This window comes from Oncorhynchus tshawytscha, linkage group LG18 (genome assembly GCF_018296145.1).
Source record: "Oncorhynchus tshawytscha isolate Ot180627B linkage group LG18, Otsh_v2.0, whole genome shotgun sequence".
In the NCBI taxonomy this organism is placed as follows: Eukaryota; Metazoa; Chordata; class Actinopteri; order Salmoniformes; family Salmonidae; genus Oncorhynchus; species Oncorhynchus tshawytscha.
The window spans coordinates 16157509-16174246 of record NC_056446.1 but is presented as its reverse complement, the minus strand read 5'-3'; the positions used below and the strand labels follow the sequence as shown (position 1 = coordinate 16174246).

At 43.2% G+C, this 16738-nt stretch overlaps 1 protein-coding gene across 4 annotated transcripts in view; it reads right to left on the bottom strand.

Annotated features, from left to right (window-relative positions):
- The window catches only part of fam184ab (family with sequence similarity 184 member Ab), a 146285-nt gene that overhangs the window by 65161 nt on the left and 64386 nt on the right, over positions 1–16738 (bottom strand). For all 4 annotated transcript variants that reach the window (XM_042300709.1, XM_042300711.1, XM_042300710.1 and 1 more), the window contains exons 3-5: positions 7269–8123; positions 3964–4099; positions 1017–1198 (exon numbers count right to left, since the gene is read on the bottom strand). In XM_042300709.1, coding sequence (XP_042156643.1) covers positions 1017–1198; positions 3964–4099; positions 7269–8123 — 1173 coding nt within the window. The remainder of the gene's footprint in view (positions 1–1016; positions 1199–3963; positions 4100–7268; positions 8124–16738) is intronic.

The following is a 16738-nucleotide window of genomic DNA, read 5'->3' as shown; positions in this document are numbered from 1 at the left end:
TGACACATTCAGAGAGAGAGAGAGAGAGAGAGAGAGAGAGAGAGAGAGAGAGAGAGAGAGAGAGAGAGAGGGGCGCACTTCTCAGAATGCCAGCAGCCCAGTAGATCTGAAAAATGTACTCACGCCTCCGTTCCCATCAAGTTGTCAACGTAACACCTAACTGAAGGCTATGGTAATGTGAAACAGGACAGCGATTTCCTGGGAACTGGCGAGGGGAGCACATCGCTCTCCGTTTTTTAGGCTACAGCATTGCAGTGAAAGTGACTGGGGGGAATTGTCATTAAGACACACCAATGTCAACACAACACTATCCCTGTCTTGAGAGTATATTACATATTCAGAACGGCATATGGTGAAAGATTCAACGGTGCATTTTACCATAATGAAAATGCAGAATGGGATATAAATCTTGCTTGACATTTACAGGGGAACTGCAGTTTGTCTTCTGAGCTACGGTTCGTAAATAATGTGACCTTTTTGGACGTTCTTTTTTAAAAGGTTGTTCAAATTTGACTCGCTCAGCAGCATTTTGTGAGTTCAGAGGCAATGCAAATTTCAGGGCTCTGTAACTCCTGAGAGCAAGGGGGGGACTTTCCAAGGAGCAAGCTAAATTCTTAGTCGTAAAATATTTTTGGGTTGTTGTGTACTCTGACATCAATAATTGAAGTTAAATGCTATTTTACAACCAGAAAGCATGGCTTAGAGCAAAATGGTGACTATATTGGAAGAAATGGCTAATAGCTGAGATATAACGAAGCAAACTGTGATGCAAAATTGATGTCTATTTATACCCCAAAAAAACGTAGTCTTTGCTAAATCAAAGTACTCAGCTAAACGTTAACAAAAGCGCCATTTTTAGTCACTTCTCTTTCCAAGATGTTGAGTTTTGTGAATTAAACATGGAGGAGTGGATTTAGGCACTGCAACAGCTGGTGCAGAATAACAGTCTGTCCTCAAACAACTCAAGGATCCAGAGAGGCAGATATATAGTTCTCTCCACCACACTGAACACTCACCTTCTCCAGGGATAGAATCTGTTGCCTCTGCCTGTCGTCTAGTGCGTGGGTCTTGTTCTGGAGGGCCCCGCGCTCCTCCTCTAGACGGATCACCTTGTCCTTCAGACGAGACTTCTCAGACTCCAGGTCCCGGATGGCTGCCTCGTGGGTCATCTGAGTGGCCTGCAGGCTGCCAATGTGACCTGGCAAGGAGGGAGATGGAGAGAGAGGGAGAATGAGAAACAGTCCAGCCAGACAGTGTTATTATACTGTACAAAAAATATAGATGCAACATGAAACAATTTCAAAGATTTCACTGAGTTACAGTTCATATGAGTCAAATGAAATGAATTCATTAAGCCCTAAAATATGGATTTCACATGACTGGGAATACAGATATGCATCTGTTGGTCACAGATACCTTTAAAAAAAAAAATGGGCCTCACAATGGGCCTCAGGATCTCGTCATGGTAATTTTGTGCATTCAAATTGCCATTGATAAAATGTAATTGTGTTCGTTGTCCGTAGCTTACACCTGCCCGTATTTTATGTTTATTTTATGTTTATATATATATATATATATATTTTTGTACATATTCGTAATATCCAAATCAAATCAAATTTTATTAGACACATGCGCCGAATACAACAGGTGTAGTAGACCTTAGTGAAATGCTTACTTACGAGCCCCTAACCAACAATACAGTTTTAAAAAATACAGATAGAATAAGAAATAAAAGCAACAAGTAATTAAGGAACAGCAGTAAAATAACAATAGCGAGATTAAAAGGGGGGGGCAATGCAAATAGTCTGGGTAGCCATTGGGGGTAGAAGCTGTTTAGAAGCCTCTTGGACCTAGATTTGGCGCTCCGGTCCCACTTGCCATGCGGTAGTAGAGAGAACAGTCTATGACTTGGGTGCCTGGAGTCTTTGCCAATTTTTAGGGCCTTCCTCTGACACCGACTGGTATAGAGGTCCTGGATGGCAGGAAGCTTGGCCCCAGTGATGTACTGGGCCATATGCACTACCCTCTGTAGTGCCTTGCGGTCGGAGGCCAAGCAGTGATGCAACCAGTCAGGATCCTCTCGATGGTGCAGCAGTAGAACCTTTTGAGGATCTGAGGACCCATGCCAAATCTTTTCAGTCTCCTGAGGGGGAATAGGTTTTGTCGTTGCCCTCTTCATGACTGTCTTGGTGTGCATGGACCATGTTAGTCTGTTGGTGATGTGGACACCAAGGAACTTAAAGCTCTCAACCTGCTCCACTGCAAACCCGTCGATGAGAATAGGGGCGTGCTCGGTCCTCTTTTTCCTGTTGTCCACAATCATCTCCTTTGTCTTGATCACGTTGAGGGAGAGGTTGTTGTCCTGGCACCACACAGCCAGGCCTTTGATCTCCTCCCTATAGGCTTTCTCATCGTTGTCGGTGATCAGGCCTACCACTGTTGTGTTATCGGCAAACTTAATGATGGTGTTGGAGTCGTGCCTGGCCATGCAGTCATGAGTGAACAGGGAGTACAGGAGTGGACTGAGCACGCACCCCTGAGGGGCCCCTGTGTTGGATGTGTTGTATCTACCCTTACCACCAGGGGGCGGCCCGTCAGGAAGTCCAGGATCCAGGTGCAGAGGGAGGTGTTTAGTCCCCGGGTCTTTAGCTTATTGATCAGCTTTCAGGGCACTATGGTGTTGAACGTTGAGCTGTAGTCAATGAATAGCATTCTCACATAGGTGTTCCTTTTGTCCAGGTGGGAAAGGGCAGTGTGGAGTGCAATAGAGATTGCATCATCTGTGGATCTTTTGGGGTGGTGTGCAAATTGGAGTGGGTCTAGGGTTCCTGGGATAATGGTGGTGTTGTGAGCCATGACCAGCCTTTCGAAGCACTTCATGGCTACAGACGTGAGTGCTAGACATTTAGGCAGGTTACATTAGTGTTCTTGGGCACAGGGACTATGGTAGTCTGCTTAAAACATGTTGGTATTACAGACTCGGACAGGGAAAGGTTGAAAATGTCAGTGAAGACACTTGCCAGTTGGTCAGCGCATGCTTGCAGTACACATCCTGGTACTCCGTCTGGCCCTGCGGCCTTGTGAATGTTGACCTGTTTAAGGGTCTTACTTACATCGGCTGCGGAGAGTGTGATCACAGTCTTCCAGAACAGCTGGTGCTCTCATGAATGTTTCAGTGTTATTTGCCTCGAAGCGAGCATAAAAGTAGTTTAGCTCGTCTGGTAGGCTCGTACGCACTGGGCAGCTCTCGGCTGCCACATCCAATGAGCGTCAGAGCCCGTCTAGTACGATTCAATCTTAGTCCTGTAGTATTGACACTTTGCCTGTTTGATGGTTCATCGGAGGGCATAGCGGGATTTCTTATAAGCTTCCGGGTTGGAGTCCAGCTCCTTGAAAGCGGCAGCTCTAGCCTTTAGCTCAGTGCGGATGTTGCCTGTAATCCACGGCTTCTGGTTGGGGTATGTATGTACAGTCACTGTGGGGACGACGTCGTCGATGCACTTATTGATGAAGCCAATGACTGATGTGGTGTATTCCTCAATGCCATCGGAGGAATCCCGGAACATATTCCAGTCTGTGCTAGCAAAACAGTCCTGTAGCTTAGCATCTGCTTCATCTGACCACTTTTTTATTGATCTAGTCACTGGTGCTTCCTGCATTAATTTTTGCCTCTAAGCAGGAATCAGGAAGATAGAATTATGGTCAGATATGCCAAATGGAGGGCCAGGGAGAGCTTTGTATGCGAGCATGAAGGAGGAGAAGCAGGTGCATAGTCTGTCAGTAGGAGGATGAAAATAAAAGAGGAGGAGGGAGAGAGTGCAGTAGGATGTATACTGCCAGTAACAGAGGTAGGAGGGGGGGGAAAGAGAGACGAGAGGAAGAGAAGGAGAGTGCAGCCTTTACCGCTAGGGTTAAGAACTTTAATAGAGAGGAGGTGGGGAGGAGGGTGGCATGCTAACTCACTGGCTTTGAGGAGGATCTCTGTGGCCTGCTGCTGCACACGATCTCTGGTGGCCTCCAGCTCGCACTCAGCCTCCTTCTGTCGGATCTCCACGATCTCGGCATCCTGCGTCACCTCGTCCAGCTGTTTGCTCAAGTCCTGGAGCACAGACACAGAGCACAGGTTAGCTTACACTACCGAGGCACAGACACACCTACTGTAGCACAGGGCCAACTCACTGTGTTCATTCACTCTCCCTAAACAATGATACAGTATATATGACTCACTCACTCATTCTCTCTAATTATCACTTAACTTTCTCTCTTTCTTTCTCCTTCACTCTCTTTTTTAATTCCTGCATTTTCACTCTCTGTAAAGATGTAGAGAGAATAACCACTTTTCATTCTTAATTGGACAGCGTTTACAGCATAATGCATGTTGTCTACTGCTCTCAAGGACTCGTTACTTATGAAATAATACATCGGATTGGCCATGAAATAGGCACTTAGCTTTACATTTCCCATGGGAATAAAGCCCATTTGCAAGTGGTGTTCTAATAAATATCTTGACTCGTTTGGCAGATTTTTTTTTTTAAATCTGAAAAATCTGTATGGAGGAGTTGATGTCCTTTAAATGAATAGATTAAGGGACTACATTTCCTCAAGCAAGAATCTATTTCACTAACGGAATATCTGGGTGTTAACCACAGAAGTCTTGCCCAAAATCTATTTGATGATAAGATGGAGTATCTTAAGAGCCAAATGTAGACTACTTTTACAGCCCGGCTTTCTTTCTCCAAATTGTCTGCCATTCACTAGGCCTAAATTACATCTGCATTCTTTGTAGAGGGACACAACATGTAGCTACAGTGAAATAAACATCTGGAAGTGAGTGAAACAGGGGGATGTATTTTGATTGTCTAGTATGGTATGATTTCCTATTCTGATTGGTCCGTGGGGTGTGATATTTCCCTGATGTGCAGGTGTGTGTGTAATGAGCTGTTTAGGGAAAGAGGACATGCTTTAATCGCTCTCTCAGTTTGTTTTGTTTCTCTTAATGAAAAATGCAATTGTGGTGGCATGGCTGATATCATTGTGTCACACCTTCCTTCCTGATAAGCAGTAGGCACCCATCTCATACTAAACTGACTGGATGGGCTCCTGGGAGCTAGCCATATAACACAGTCTGATAAATTAGCTAGCTAGACCCACCAATACATGTTACGGGGACTAGGTCTTTGGTTTACTGAAAGGGAATATCTATAGTAACCAGTATTATTAAATTACAATTAAATCATACTGGGATTTTCAGGATTATCACTCAGGTAATTGCCAAAATAAAGGAAACACTTCCTGTATGAATTAAGCAATTAAAATCACATCATGCTTAGGGTCAAGTGTAGAAAGTTGCCCATTATTTTGGCTACCATGGCTAGAAGAGATCTCAGTGACTTTGAAAGAGGGGTTTCATAGGAGCATAGGGGGTTTAAAGAGCGTGTGTGTCTCAGTCAACAGAGCTCAACTTAACCGAATACTTATAGGACATTCTGGTGCGGCGCCTGAGACAGCGTTTTCCACCGCCATCAAGAAAACACCAGATGATGGAATTTCTTGTGGAAGAATGGAGTCGAATCCCTCCAACAGAGTTTCAGACACTTGTAGACTCTATGCCAAGGCGCATTGAAGCTGTTCTGGCAGCTTGTGGTGGCCCAATGTCCAATAAAGACACTATGTTGGTGTGTCCTTTATTTTGGCAGTTACCTGTATTAAATGCTTTCTGGGCTAAACGAAAGATTACCGTAATAATACAACATCAACGCTAGCTACATATCTTCTACTATGAAGTGGACATGTGTATCTCTTTAACTTGTTGAGGATAGGGGGCAGTATTTTCACTTTGGATGAATTGCGTGCCCATAGTGAACTGTATCCTACTCTGTCCTAGATTGCTAATATATGCATATTATTATTACTATTGGATAGAAAACACTCTGAAGTTTCTTACACTGTTTGAATTATGTCTGTGAGTATAACAGAACTCATAGGGCAGGCAATCTTCCAAACAAGAAGTGAAATTCTGAATGTGGGGCAAATTTGACGTCATCGCCCCCTCCTTTCCCAACAAGATATGGATCTGGTAGCACTTCCTACGCCTTCCACTAGATGTCCTCATTCAGTAGAAAGTGGATTGGAGCATTTGCTGTGAACTTTGACTGAATGGGAGGGGAAATAGTCAGTGTCCCAACAGAATGCCATTTTCCTGTGGCGCATTTCTCTGTGGGTGCTACCGTGCTACCTTCGTTCCATTTGGCTCCAGCTGAAAACGTATGATCCGGTTGGAGCGTTATTGGATATATATGATAATAACATCCTGAAGATTGATTCTCTACTTAGTTTGACCAGTTTATTCAACTTGGAATATATCTTTTGGATGTTTTCGTGCGAGTTATCCTGGACCAGCAGTCAGTTTTTGGGCACGTGAGCTGAAAGTGATAGCAAATGCAGCTACTTGTACACTAGTATTGGACATTATGGTACAAAACAACGATTTATTGTGGAACTAGGACTCCTTGCACTACATTCTGATGATGAAAGATCATCAAAGGTAAGGGAATATTTATGTTGTAATTTCGTATTTCTGTTGACTCCAACATGGCGGAGAAATACTTACGTCTGAGCGCCGTCTCAGATTATTGCAATGTTAGGCTTTTTCCGTAACGTTTAAAAAAAAAATCTGACACAGGGGTTGCATTAAGAACCAGTGTATCTTTAATTATATGTAGAACATGTATCTTTAGTCAAAGTTTATGATGAGTATTTCTGTTATCTGGCGTAGCTTTCTATAATTCCTCCGGATATTTTGGAGGCATTTCTGAACATGGCGTCAATGTAAACCGAGATTTGTGGATATAAATATGCATATTATCGAACAAAACATAAATGTATTGTGTAACATGTTATATGAGTGTCATCTGATGAAGATTTTCAAAAGGTTAGTGATTCATTTTATCTCTAATCCTGCTTTTGTGACTATCTTTGGCTGGAAAAAATGGCTGCGTTTTCCCTTTGATTTGGTGGTGGTCTAACATAAATATATGTTGTGTTTTCGCTGTAAAACATTTTAAAAATCGGACATGATGGGTAGATGAACAAGATGTTTATCTTTCATTTGAGGTATTGGACTTGTTAATGTGTGAAAGTTAAATATTTCTAAAGAATATTTTTGAATTCCCTGTGCCACCTTTTCAGCTGAATGCCATAACAGGTTTTAAGACTAATAGCTTTGGGGCCTTTCATTGGGACATTTAAGCCACAGAGGGGTATCTCACCTTGATGTTGCTCTCGGTTGCAGTGAGCGAGGCCTGCAACTTGTGGGACTTCTCCCTGTGTTCCCGCGCCTCCTCCTGCACCCTCTGCAGCTCGGTGCGCAGCTTCCCCAGGGTCTTCTGCAGCGCTGCCTCCTGCATGTGGAACTCCCTCCGCAGCTCCGCCTCAGTCTTCTTCCAGGCCTGCAGGTTGTCTGCGGTGAGCTGCTGCGTGCGCTTCATGGCCTCCAGCTCGCGCTCGTAGAAGGCCTGGGCCTTGTTGAGCTTGGCCTCATACTCCTCCACCAGCCTCTTCTTGTCCCCCTTCACCTCCTCCATGCGCTCCGACAGGGACTCCACCTCTGCCTTGTGCAGCTGGCCCAGTTTCTCCTGGTCCTTGCTGTGGTTCTGGTTCTGGCTCTGGTGGCTGCGGAGCAGCTCCGACACCTCCTGCCGATGGTTGGCCTTCAGCTCTTCCAGCACCAGCTTCTTCTCCTGCTCAAACTGGGCCTGTGCTGTGCCGAAGAAGCGCAGTTTCTCCTCGAACGAGCGCCGCATCTCCTCCACCTCGCGGGACATGGTGACAACACGCTGTGTGTGCTGCGCCTCGGTGCACAGCTGCATGTCCTCCACGCGCTGCCGGTAGGTCTCAAACTCGGCGAGGGCCTGGCGCTTCATGCGCTCATGCAGCTCCATGGACTCCTCCATGGACTGGATGCGCTGCTTCAGGTCCATCTCGTCACTGATCTTGCCCTTGTACTGCATGATCTTCTCCCGCGTCTCCGACAGGATCTGCTGCACCTCCTCCTCGTGCGCCTCTTTCAGTATCTGGATGGCCGCCTCGTGCTCGTCGTTCTTGGTGTTGAGGGCGTAGATCACCTGGGGAGGCAGGAAGAAAATTAGAATGGGAGACAGGGTAGAACAAACGCATATCCAATGGCTTTGAACGGGTGCTTGGAGATGTCCCTCAGCAAAAACATGTATGGTGACGTGTTAGCAGGCATCTCCGGATCAGGCGATAAAAGTAGCCTTAATGTACATCAGCAAGAAAGTTCAAGCTTTGTACGATGATATGATGGCATTGCCCTGAAAATAAAGGTTTATCATTACATTAACTGTCTGACAGCTGTCATAAAACACTTATGAGACGCATGATTGACAGTGGAGTGACTGGCTGACCTTTACTCCCCCAAAATTACTTCCAACTGAAAGCCCGGATAATCTGACTACAAAGTGATTTTGGGAGAAAATGAGTTTTACATTTACAGTTTAAGAGCCATGAGAAATGTCCCCTAATCTAATCCTCCCCCTACTGATCCAGGGTGTTTGCTCCGGGCTGCTGCCCTACGGAATAAGGCTATTTGTTTTCTCACCAGATACACACATCCAATAATTCATCATGCTGAACAGTTGAATAATCCTTGTTTACTTAGTACAAAAGCCTGTCATCACAATAAGATAGAAAAGAAACTAAAAATAAAATGCCCTTTTCTGAGATCCATATTTTGTACACCAGGGTGAAAACGTGGGAAGGATTGTGAAGTTCTTAAATGTGTCGCCAACTTGCCAGTGTTTTTGATATGCAAAAATGTTTATAATATGTTGAAACAGACTTCTTTTGTTATCACTCTTAAGATGGTGTGTTACAGCTCTTCATCAAATGATAGTAAATGCAACACATTGTACCCAACCGGGTAGGACAACATTTTTATCAAAGGTTTATTCAAGAAAATACAAAACCACCAGGGATTCCTGGCTTCCCATTGTAACCTCCCCTGCAATCTTTCAATCACATTCTCGTGTCTCAAAGGAGATAAGAGGCCTATGCAGCAGTATCTCAGCTCAATACACATTATAGACCTTAGGCCTAATCATATCCATCCTCTAGATAAAATAATAATGTCCTCGTTGAAATGCATTTTAGGGGAATGAAAGGACCCCAGCTTGTGAAGTTCCTCACAAGCGATGAGGGGCTGAGTCAGAATTCATTTCCATAATTGTTTTGACAAATGATTAGGGGAGAAAGCTAAAAGTTCTGGGCCTATCTGGTGTTAGCGTGGCAATCTAGCCAGCCACATGTGAAGAGAGAGATAGAGGGAGAGATAAAGAGGGAGTGAGAGAGAGATGGATGGATAGAGAGTGAGAGAGAGGGAGAGAGCGGTCTGTGGTCCCATGGTCTCAGCGGGTGAGATGGCTTTGGCAGAGAACCGTGACGTGGTGTCATCATTCCATAATGGATTCTTCCCTCCATTTGACCTGAGAGGAACCCAGGACTACCTCCCATATAGCCTCCATCAATTTTATCTCTCTCACGCAGCCAGGCACGGCTCAGCACCGTCAGCTCCTGCAGCAAGGACCCTACAGCCATTTAGTAGAGCCAAGGGCTTTGGAATGAGCTTACTCAGCATTCTTGCAGGATTCTCTTCCAAAAAGAGAGGGAGAGATGAACTGATTTAGGCGTATGTGTTCTGTTTCAAATAGAACGCAAACGAAATGCACTGACATGAGTGAAACAAATCAACGTCAAAGTTCTGTATCGATTGCAGACTCATCAAAGTACTGTTGCTGCGTGTCTTTTTCTTTATCACGAGTCTAGCCGTTTCCCAAAACCCATATCCTCCTCCTTTAATTAAAAGGCTACCCTCTGCTCCTGAACCATTATGTTAGGCTCCGTGTGTTATTACCATCATCCATCCCCACCTCCCCAGGTGAGATCAATGTGTGGTCCTGCTGGCTGAGGTGTTCTCATAATGACAGTGACTGGGCTAATGAATAAGACGGCACTTAAAGAACACAGAGCGGTACAGAATAGATTTCTGTACAACGCATTGTGTAGGCTGAATCTGTGATTGCAGATGGATGCATTCATCACTGACGGAGGAACCCAATATAACACTGGCTTCTTAGTAGTCAGCCTGAAACATGAGCTGAAAGCCCCAAGAGTGGGCCTAGACCTACTTACTGCTAGCTACGAATGTGTCTGCTAACTGTCTCCGTCTTAACACTAAGCTACAGTAATTGCTTAAAGGTGAGCCTTGTTCATGTTCCCCAGAACGATTTGAGGAAGCTGAAGACAGAGAGGAAAGGGCGAACTCTTAGATCACAAAAGGGAAAAGACATCTCAAGGCAACACTGGAGGCTCTGGGTTAACTACTCAGCATTGCCCATCTCGCACACTCTGGAATACAGAATTATGATACACAAAGGAGTACGGATCTGAATTATTGCCATAAATGAATGATGACCAGTAATCCCAGGTAGCAAGATGTAGATATGGAAGTGAACAGCGGGTGTCAAACTCGAAGCCCTCTGGTTGTGGATGTTAATCTTTGGGCTGAAGCCAGCATGTTCGGCACTTAAAGAGGCATCATCTGCCCCAAAAAGGGAGAGCTCAGCTCAGGTCTGAGAAATTCAATGCTTCACCTCCTCTCCTGGCACTGGTGATTGAATCACTCCTACCACCCCGTGCAGGCGTCATTACTAATGTCTGAACATCAGAAAATGAGACCTTGATGATAGCGATTATCACCTCCATTTGCAGAGGAGTGCGGAAGGGTAACATTATGTTCAGTACAATGGGACGCTCTGTAAACAGGGCCAAATTATACTGAACAAAAATATAAAACGCAACATGTAAAGTGTTGGTCACATGTTTCTTGAGCTGAAATGAAAGCACAAAAAGCTTATTTCTCTCAAATTTTGTGCACAAACGTGTTTTTTTACATCCCTGACAGTGAGCATTTCTCCTTTGCTAATATTTTTGTTTATATTTTTGTTCAGTGTAGCTTCGAGCGGTTATATCTCAAAGGACAGCCCTGCAGAGTGCCTGTCCGCCATTAATGCCTTGGTCATGCCATTGACTGTATCCCACTATAATAGGATGCAGTTGCAGCCAATATAAAAGCCAATCTCGCTCATGTGACTTTAGAATATTTCCAGTTTTGTAAACTTAACTCCTAACTTGTATTCACTATTCAGTATTAGTTGGACTAAGTCACGTGCAAATATACCGCATCAACCACCTCAGAGGCTCTTTAAAGAAGTGAAGATGCTGATTCGCAAAGCTACTGAATATGCATTAAGTGTGGAAATGGATTTAATGAAGTCGAAAGATAGTGCTAATTAGAGTCATTATGGGCACAGTTTCCACTAAACTGCAAGGTGCACCTAAAATCCAGGAGGTAATTAAGGCAGATAAGGGGGTAGCACAGGGCCAGCTCTGTAAACTGTGCTTTGTTTCATACAGAGGGAACACTGACTGGAACTTTGCTATGCTGAGCAGATTCTCCAGCAGTGTGACACCAAAATTCCCCCACTGCAGCATTTACATGGCCTGATTGTGAATAAGTTTCTTTTAAATGCCTGACTTAGCAGTACATAATATATGATTTTTCTCCAAGGTCAAATTAAATGGAAGGGTTTGGCGTACCTTAAAGGTTGCTCAAATCGAATAGTTAGCCTAATTTCAGTTTATGTGACAAAACAAGCAGTGTAGAGAATCATTGCACCATCTAAACCACTGTGAAATATATTTTCAATAACCAAAAATATTGTATTTTTAGCTACTTGAAGCTGGTGTACAAAACCAAAAGTAAAAGATGCAAAAACGAAACTTAAGAGCGGGAAGCATAGAAATAGCCCACATAGACTTGCGTTCAATTAGAATGACAGATCTATAACTCACATTTCTATGTGGTCAGGTCACCCAAAAGGTTACATGTTGCAGCTTTAAGCCTCTCATAGACAGAAGATTATGGTTTACGTACATAGGCAGTAGTAGCTTAACGGTCTTTACACAAGTCATCGTGTGATCTTATCTAAGGCAGGTTTGATTGGCTGTGGCCCTTTATTAAATAATAGATGGGCATGTGAAGGGAGGCCTTCATGGGGTGCCTGCCATCTCTATCTAGAAGCGGGGCTGAGTATGAGAGTGGATGTATGAATGTTTATGTTCATCCTCCATTCTATACTGGCCCATATCATAATCAGGGCTGTTACGGTGACCATATTACCGCCACACATTGGCGGTCACTAGTCATGACTGCAGTCAAATTCCACATGACCATTTAGTCACGGTAACTAGGCTTCTCCAAAGCTAGGCTCAGATGCTTCTTTCGGTCATTAGTAGCTTACCAAACTTGCTAACTGCTAGTCACTAATGGCCTGCTCCTCAGCACTCTATTGTCCCTTTAATCACTCTGACATCAATGCAAATGTGATAAAAAAATCGAATCAAACACTTCATGAGAGCCCATGAACTCATGTTGTAAAACATTTCATTGGGCTATGCAATTGCGTGAGAAAACAGAGTGATGGCCGCTAATAAAAAGATGAGGATCCCATCACCCTTCTATAGGCTAGGCCTACTATATTTATTTCTCAACTTTCCTAATATGAAGAACATTGCTTCTCTTTACAACAGGAGTATCGCCTACCTGGCTCGCATGAAAATAAACCACAGGAAAATCGTCCTCCATTCACTATTCAAGTGCATAGGTTACATGTATTTTTCCCCCTGCCCCTGTTCTGACAAGTGCATGATAACAGTCCATTCTAAATCCAAACTAATTTCACACATATATTATTTAGTATATGTAAAGACAAGATTAAATTAAGAATAGTCTGATGGGTGATGATATATCACTTGTGAATGATGTATTATCACTTGTGAATGATGACCAGAGTTTGCAGTAAGACAAGAAACAGAGCAATACTTTTGGTTGTTGTGACTTTTTCAAATCATAGTCGCACACCTCATGTAGCCTAGGCCTATATGTTCCAATGAGGTTTGTATCATAACTAATGTGGCCAAATAACTCCAAACGTAGCCAAACGTGGTGTAGTCTAACTGGCCTAAATAGGTGGAAGGTGAGTTTCAAGTTTGGGGGAGATCATTTTCAACATGATAATTCCACTTTATAATAAAGCATTACTTGAATAATAGCATTTGCAGACATGTAAGATAGCCTACTGTCACGACGTGGCCCTATGGTGGTGTATATCGTGGCTTCCCCCCTCTCTCACTCTCCCCACTACAAGTTTTATGACTTTACAGGAGGTCATAAATACCTGGTAGAAACTGCCAATCAGTACTGAGGGAGAGAGTCTACCAGAACAAAGCGCTTCACTTTGTCCAAAACTCCTAATCCCCAAAATGGGAAAACGAAACAATATTTATATTTTTGAGAATGCAGGTATGGTCCGTGGACACTTAAGGAACAGTCATGACGAGTGTGTTTCATTTGGTGATCTCATGAAGGACAGGAAACATGCTAAGTAGTTGCAAGGTGGCTAATTAGTGAAAATGCTAAAGTTATCAATGATGACATTCAAACACACAACCTTTGGGTTGATAGACGCCCACCCATCCTTCCCAACCAACCTCCCTTCTATCTCCCTCCTATCATTTCTGTCTTAAGTAACCTAGTCTTTATCTGTGATTGAAATGCACTGTATACAAAATCGTTTATTGCACACGAAAAAATATACTTTTTTGTGTGCCTGTCACAAATTTCCAATAAGCAATTTGTGTCTATTTCACAATAATCTGTGATGCTGGGTTGCTAATAATATAACTCCATCACTGTTAAGTTCAATGCATGGCTAAGTGGGTACAGTGTAGAGTAAGCCTAGGCTATATCAGATACATTTATTTTTTCTTTGCATGTGAAAAATGTGGCCTTTTATAAACACATTTAATGCAATTCGACTACACTTTATTTATGACTGGAGCATCTTAGTGGGGCAAAGTCCAAAAAATGTTTTTAGATGCATGCCACTACACAACACTATACAACACTAAACAATACATGCACTATTGCACTATGATGGTAACAAACAGTGCCCACAAACTGTTAGGGCCTACACAAAGCTGTCCAACAGCAAAAGCTTTCTTTTCAGCACCATGGAGTGAATCCTTACCTCCACTCTGGTAGCAAAACAGTTAATTCAGCTTCATTTACTGCCTTTTTAAAAAATCTAGCTGATATGGGTGACTTGCTTAAACAAATGTGGTTTCTACTGACATCTGAGATGTTCAAACTATGGCATAACGGAATTATGAGCGGATAAGACGCAATCCGTAATTCGATTAAGACATTAATGAGCGCGCTAAAACGGACATAGTCAATATAACTATTGTTTAGCACTTTTGAAATGTACAGCAACAGAATTCAGAACATGGGCTGTGCTTACAGTATTCTCCCTGTACACCAAGTCAGAAACGTAGGATAAATAAAGGGGCAATGAAAGCTCTTACAATATTTGATGAGGACATTTCTCTAAAACAGACTATAGGCTACATGTGCACCACTAAGTCAGAACAGTAGGCTAAGTTATGAGGGGGAAAGTGACAAAATTATTAGGGTGAGGCACATGAGCTACTAACAGCTTACTACACAACATACACTTAGTATTACTTTTAGTATTACTTTTTTTACTACAGTATGCATATCTCCCTGGCAAATTACATATTTTATGCAGCAGCATACAGTACATTTTTGGACTCACCTTGTTGTGCTGTAATCACTTGAACTGGAAGGTGGCGCAGCAGTCCTTGTGGGCATATTTTGTCATCAAACTTTGTCACCAAAGTCTGGCATTCTCTGGTTTTATGGTGCTTTCAAGACAACTGGGAACTCAGAAAGGTTTAGTCATGACGCCGATGGTCTTCAGGTCGGAGGTCTAGAAAGAGGCGACTTGGAATTCCGAGTTGGATGACTGTTCAAAACTTATTTTACCAGTCGGAGCTCGTTTTTTTCAGAGTTCCCAGTTGTCTTGAAATCACTGAAGTCTGGGATTTCTCAGTTCAGAGTTTCCAGTTGTTTTGAACATAGCAGAAGTCATGCTGGATTGACAGTGTGGCCAATGTATTCAGCATTTTCTGGCCCATAGTGTTGCATATGAATGTTTATCCTTTTAAGCTTGGCAAAGAGACCCTTAAACCCAGACTTGGACCACACACCCACTCCACTGAATAACAGGCTAGTTATTGCTTTGCAACGCTTGCAGTTAGCTACTGATTCCTCCCAAACCACTCATTGTTGAATTTGCATCTTCCAACTTGTTGTGTTTATCTCCAATGGCCGATGAGAACCAATGCACTTTATCTATAATTTCTCTTCATATGACAAGGTTTGAAAAGTATTTGCCAGTAGATTGACGACTTGATTCATGATGATGACTACTTGTCTAGCTTTCTAGCTAAGATTTTGAAAGTATGATGTTGACATGATCAGTCCAATCAAAGCTACGATAGATATAATGTGATTTGACGTCCTTTTATCTGTGGCCAATGACCTTGAGCCTTCTTGGATGGGCACTTCTAATGTAAATCTATGGCAGCACCCAAGGGGCTTGAATTTCCGAGCTCTCCCCATAGATTCTGCGATGACGTAGTGTCCCCATGAGTGACAGAACATTGAGCCAATCATGGTGCAACTAGATAACATTACCAACCCCTATGCTCTGTATTTTCTGCTGGCTGCCCCACCACCACAGAAAGCACTGAGCTAGGCTAAACAGGTGGGGCTCTGTTCTGAATGACGGGTCACCACTGGACTGGACACATTAGTAGAATATTTTTTAATAGGCCAAATTAAAGGATGTGCTACCTTGTCCTGGACCTGCTGTTTTCCTATCCCTCTCGCTCTCCCTCCCTCCCTCTCGCCCTCCCTCTCTCCTGCACCTGCTGTCTTGACCTCTGAATGCTCGGCTTTGAAAAGCCAACTGACATTTACTCCTGAGGTGCTGACCTGTTGCACCCTCTACAAGCACTGTGATTATTATTGGACCCTGCTGGTCATCTATGAACATTTGAACATCTGGCCTTAATGGCCATGTACTCTTATAATCTCCATCCGGCACAGCCAGAAGAGGACTGGCCACCCTTCAGAGCCTGGTTCCTCTCTAGGTTTCTTCCTAGGTTCCTGCCTTTCTAGGGAGTTTGTCCTAGCCATTGTGCTTCTACATCTGCAATGCTTGCTGTTTGGGATTTTAGGCTGGGTTTCTGCATTTGTTTTTCTTAAATATTGTGATATGCCTGGCTTGGCCTCTCTACTTTTCACAGACAGCCACATCTCAACAATAATCTGCCCAAAATGTGCGCGGTGCCTTTCCTTCCGACTATAGGCAATGCGATTAAAAATAATCAGCAGCTTATTGTTTTTTAAGAAGCTAAATATCCTCTGTGGCCAAATCATTTTGAATGAATTTATTTATTTCTGTATAGACAGGAGTAATTTAATTAGGCTATATAATTTTGGCTATTTCATTAAATTTACTTTAGGACAAGCTTAGCTTCCCCTATCCTTATGGATGCGCCACCTATGCTTGCACATTAAAAATGTTACTGCACGTAACCTCCATTCATTCACTATTCGAGTGTAGGCTACGGATGACATGTTTTGTTTTGTAAACCATTCTAATCCAAAATAATTCCACACATATATTAGTAGCCTATATGCAAAGATCAGATTAAATTAAGAATAGGCTGA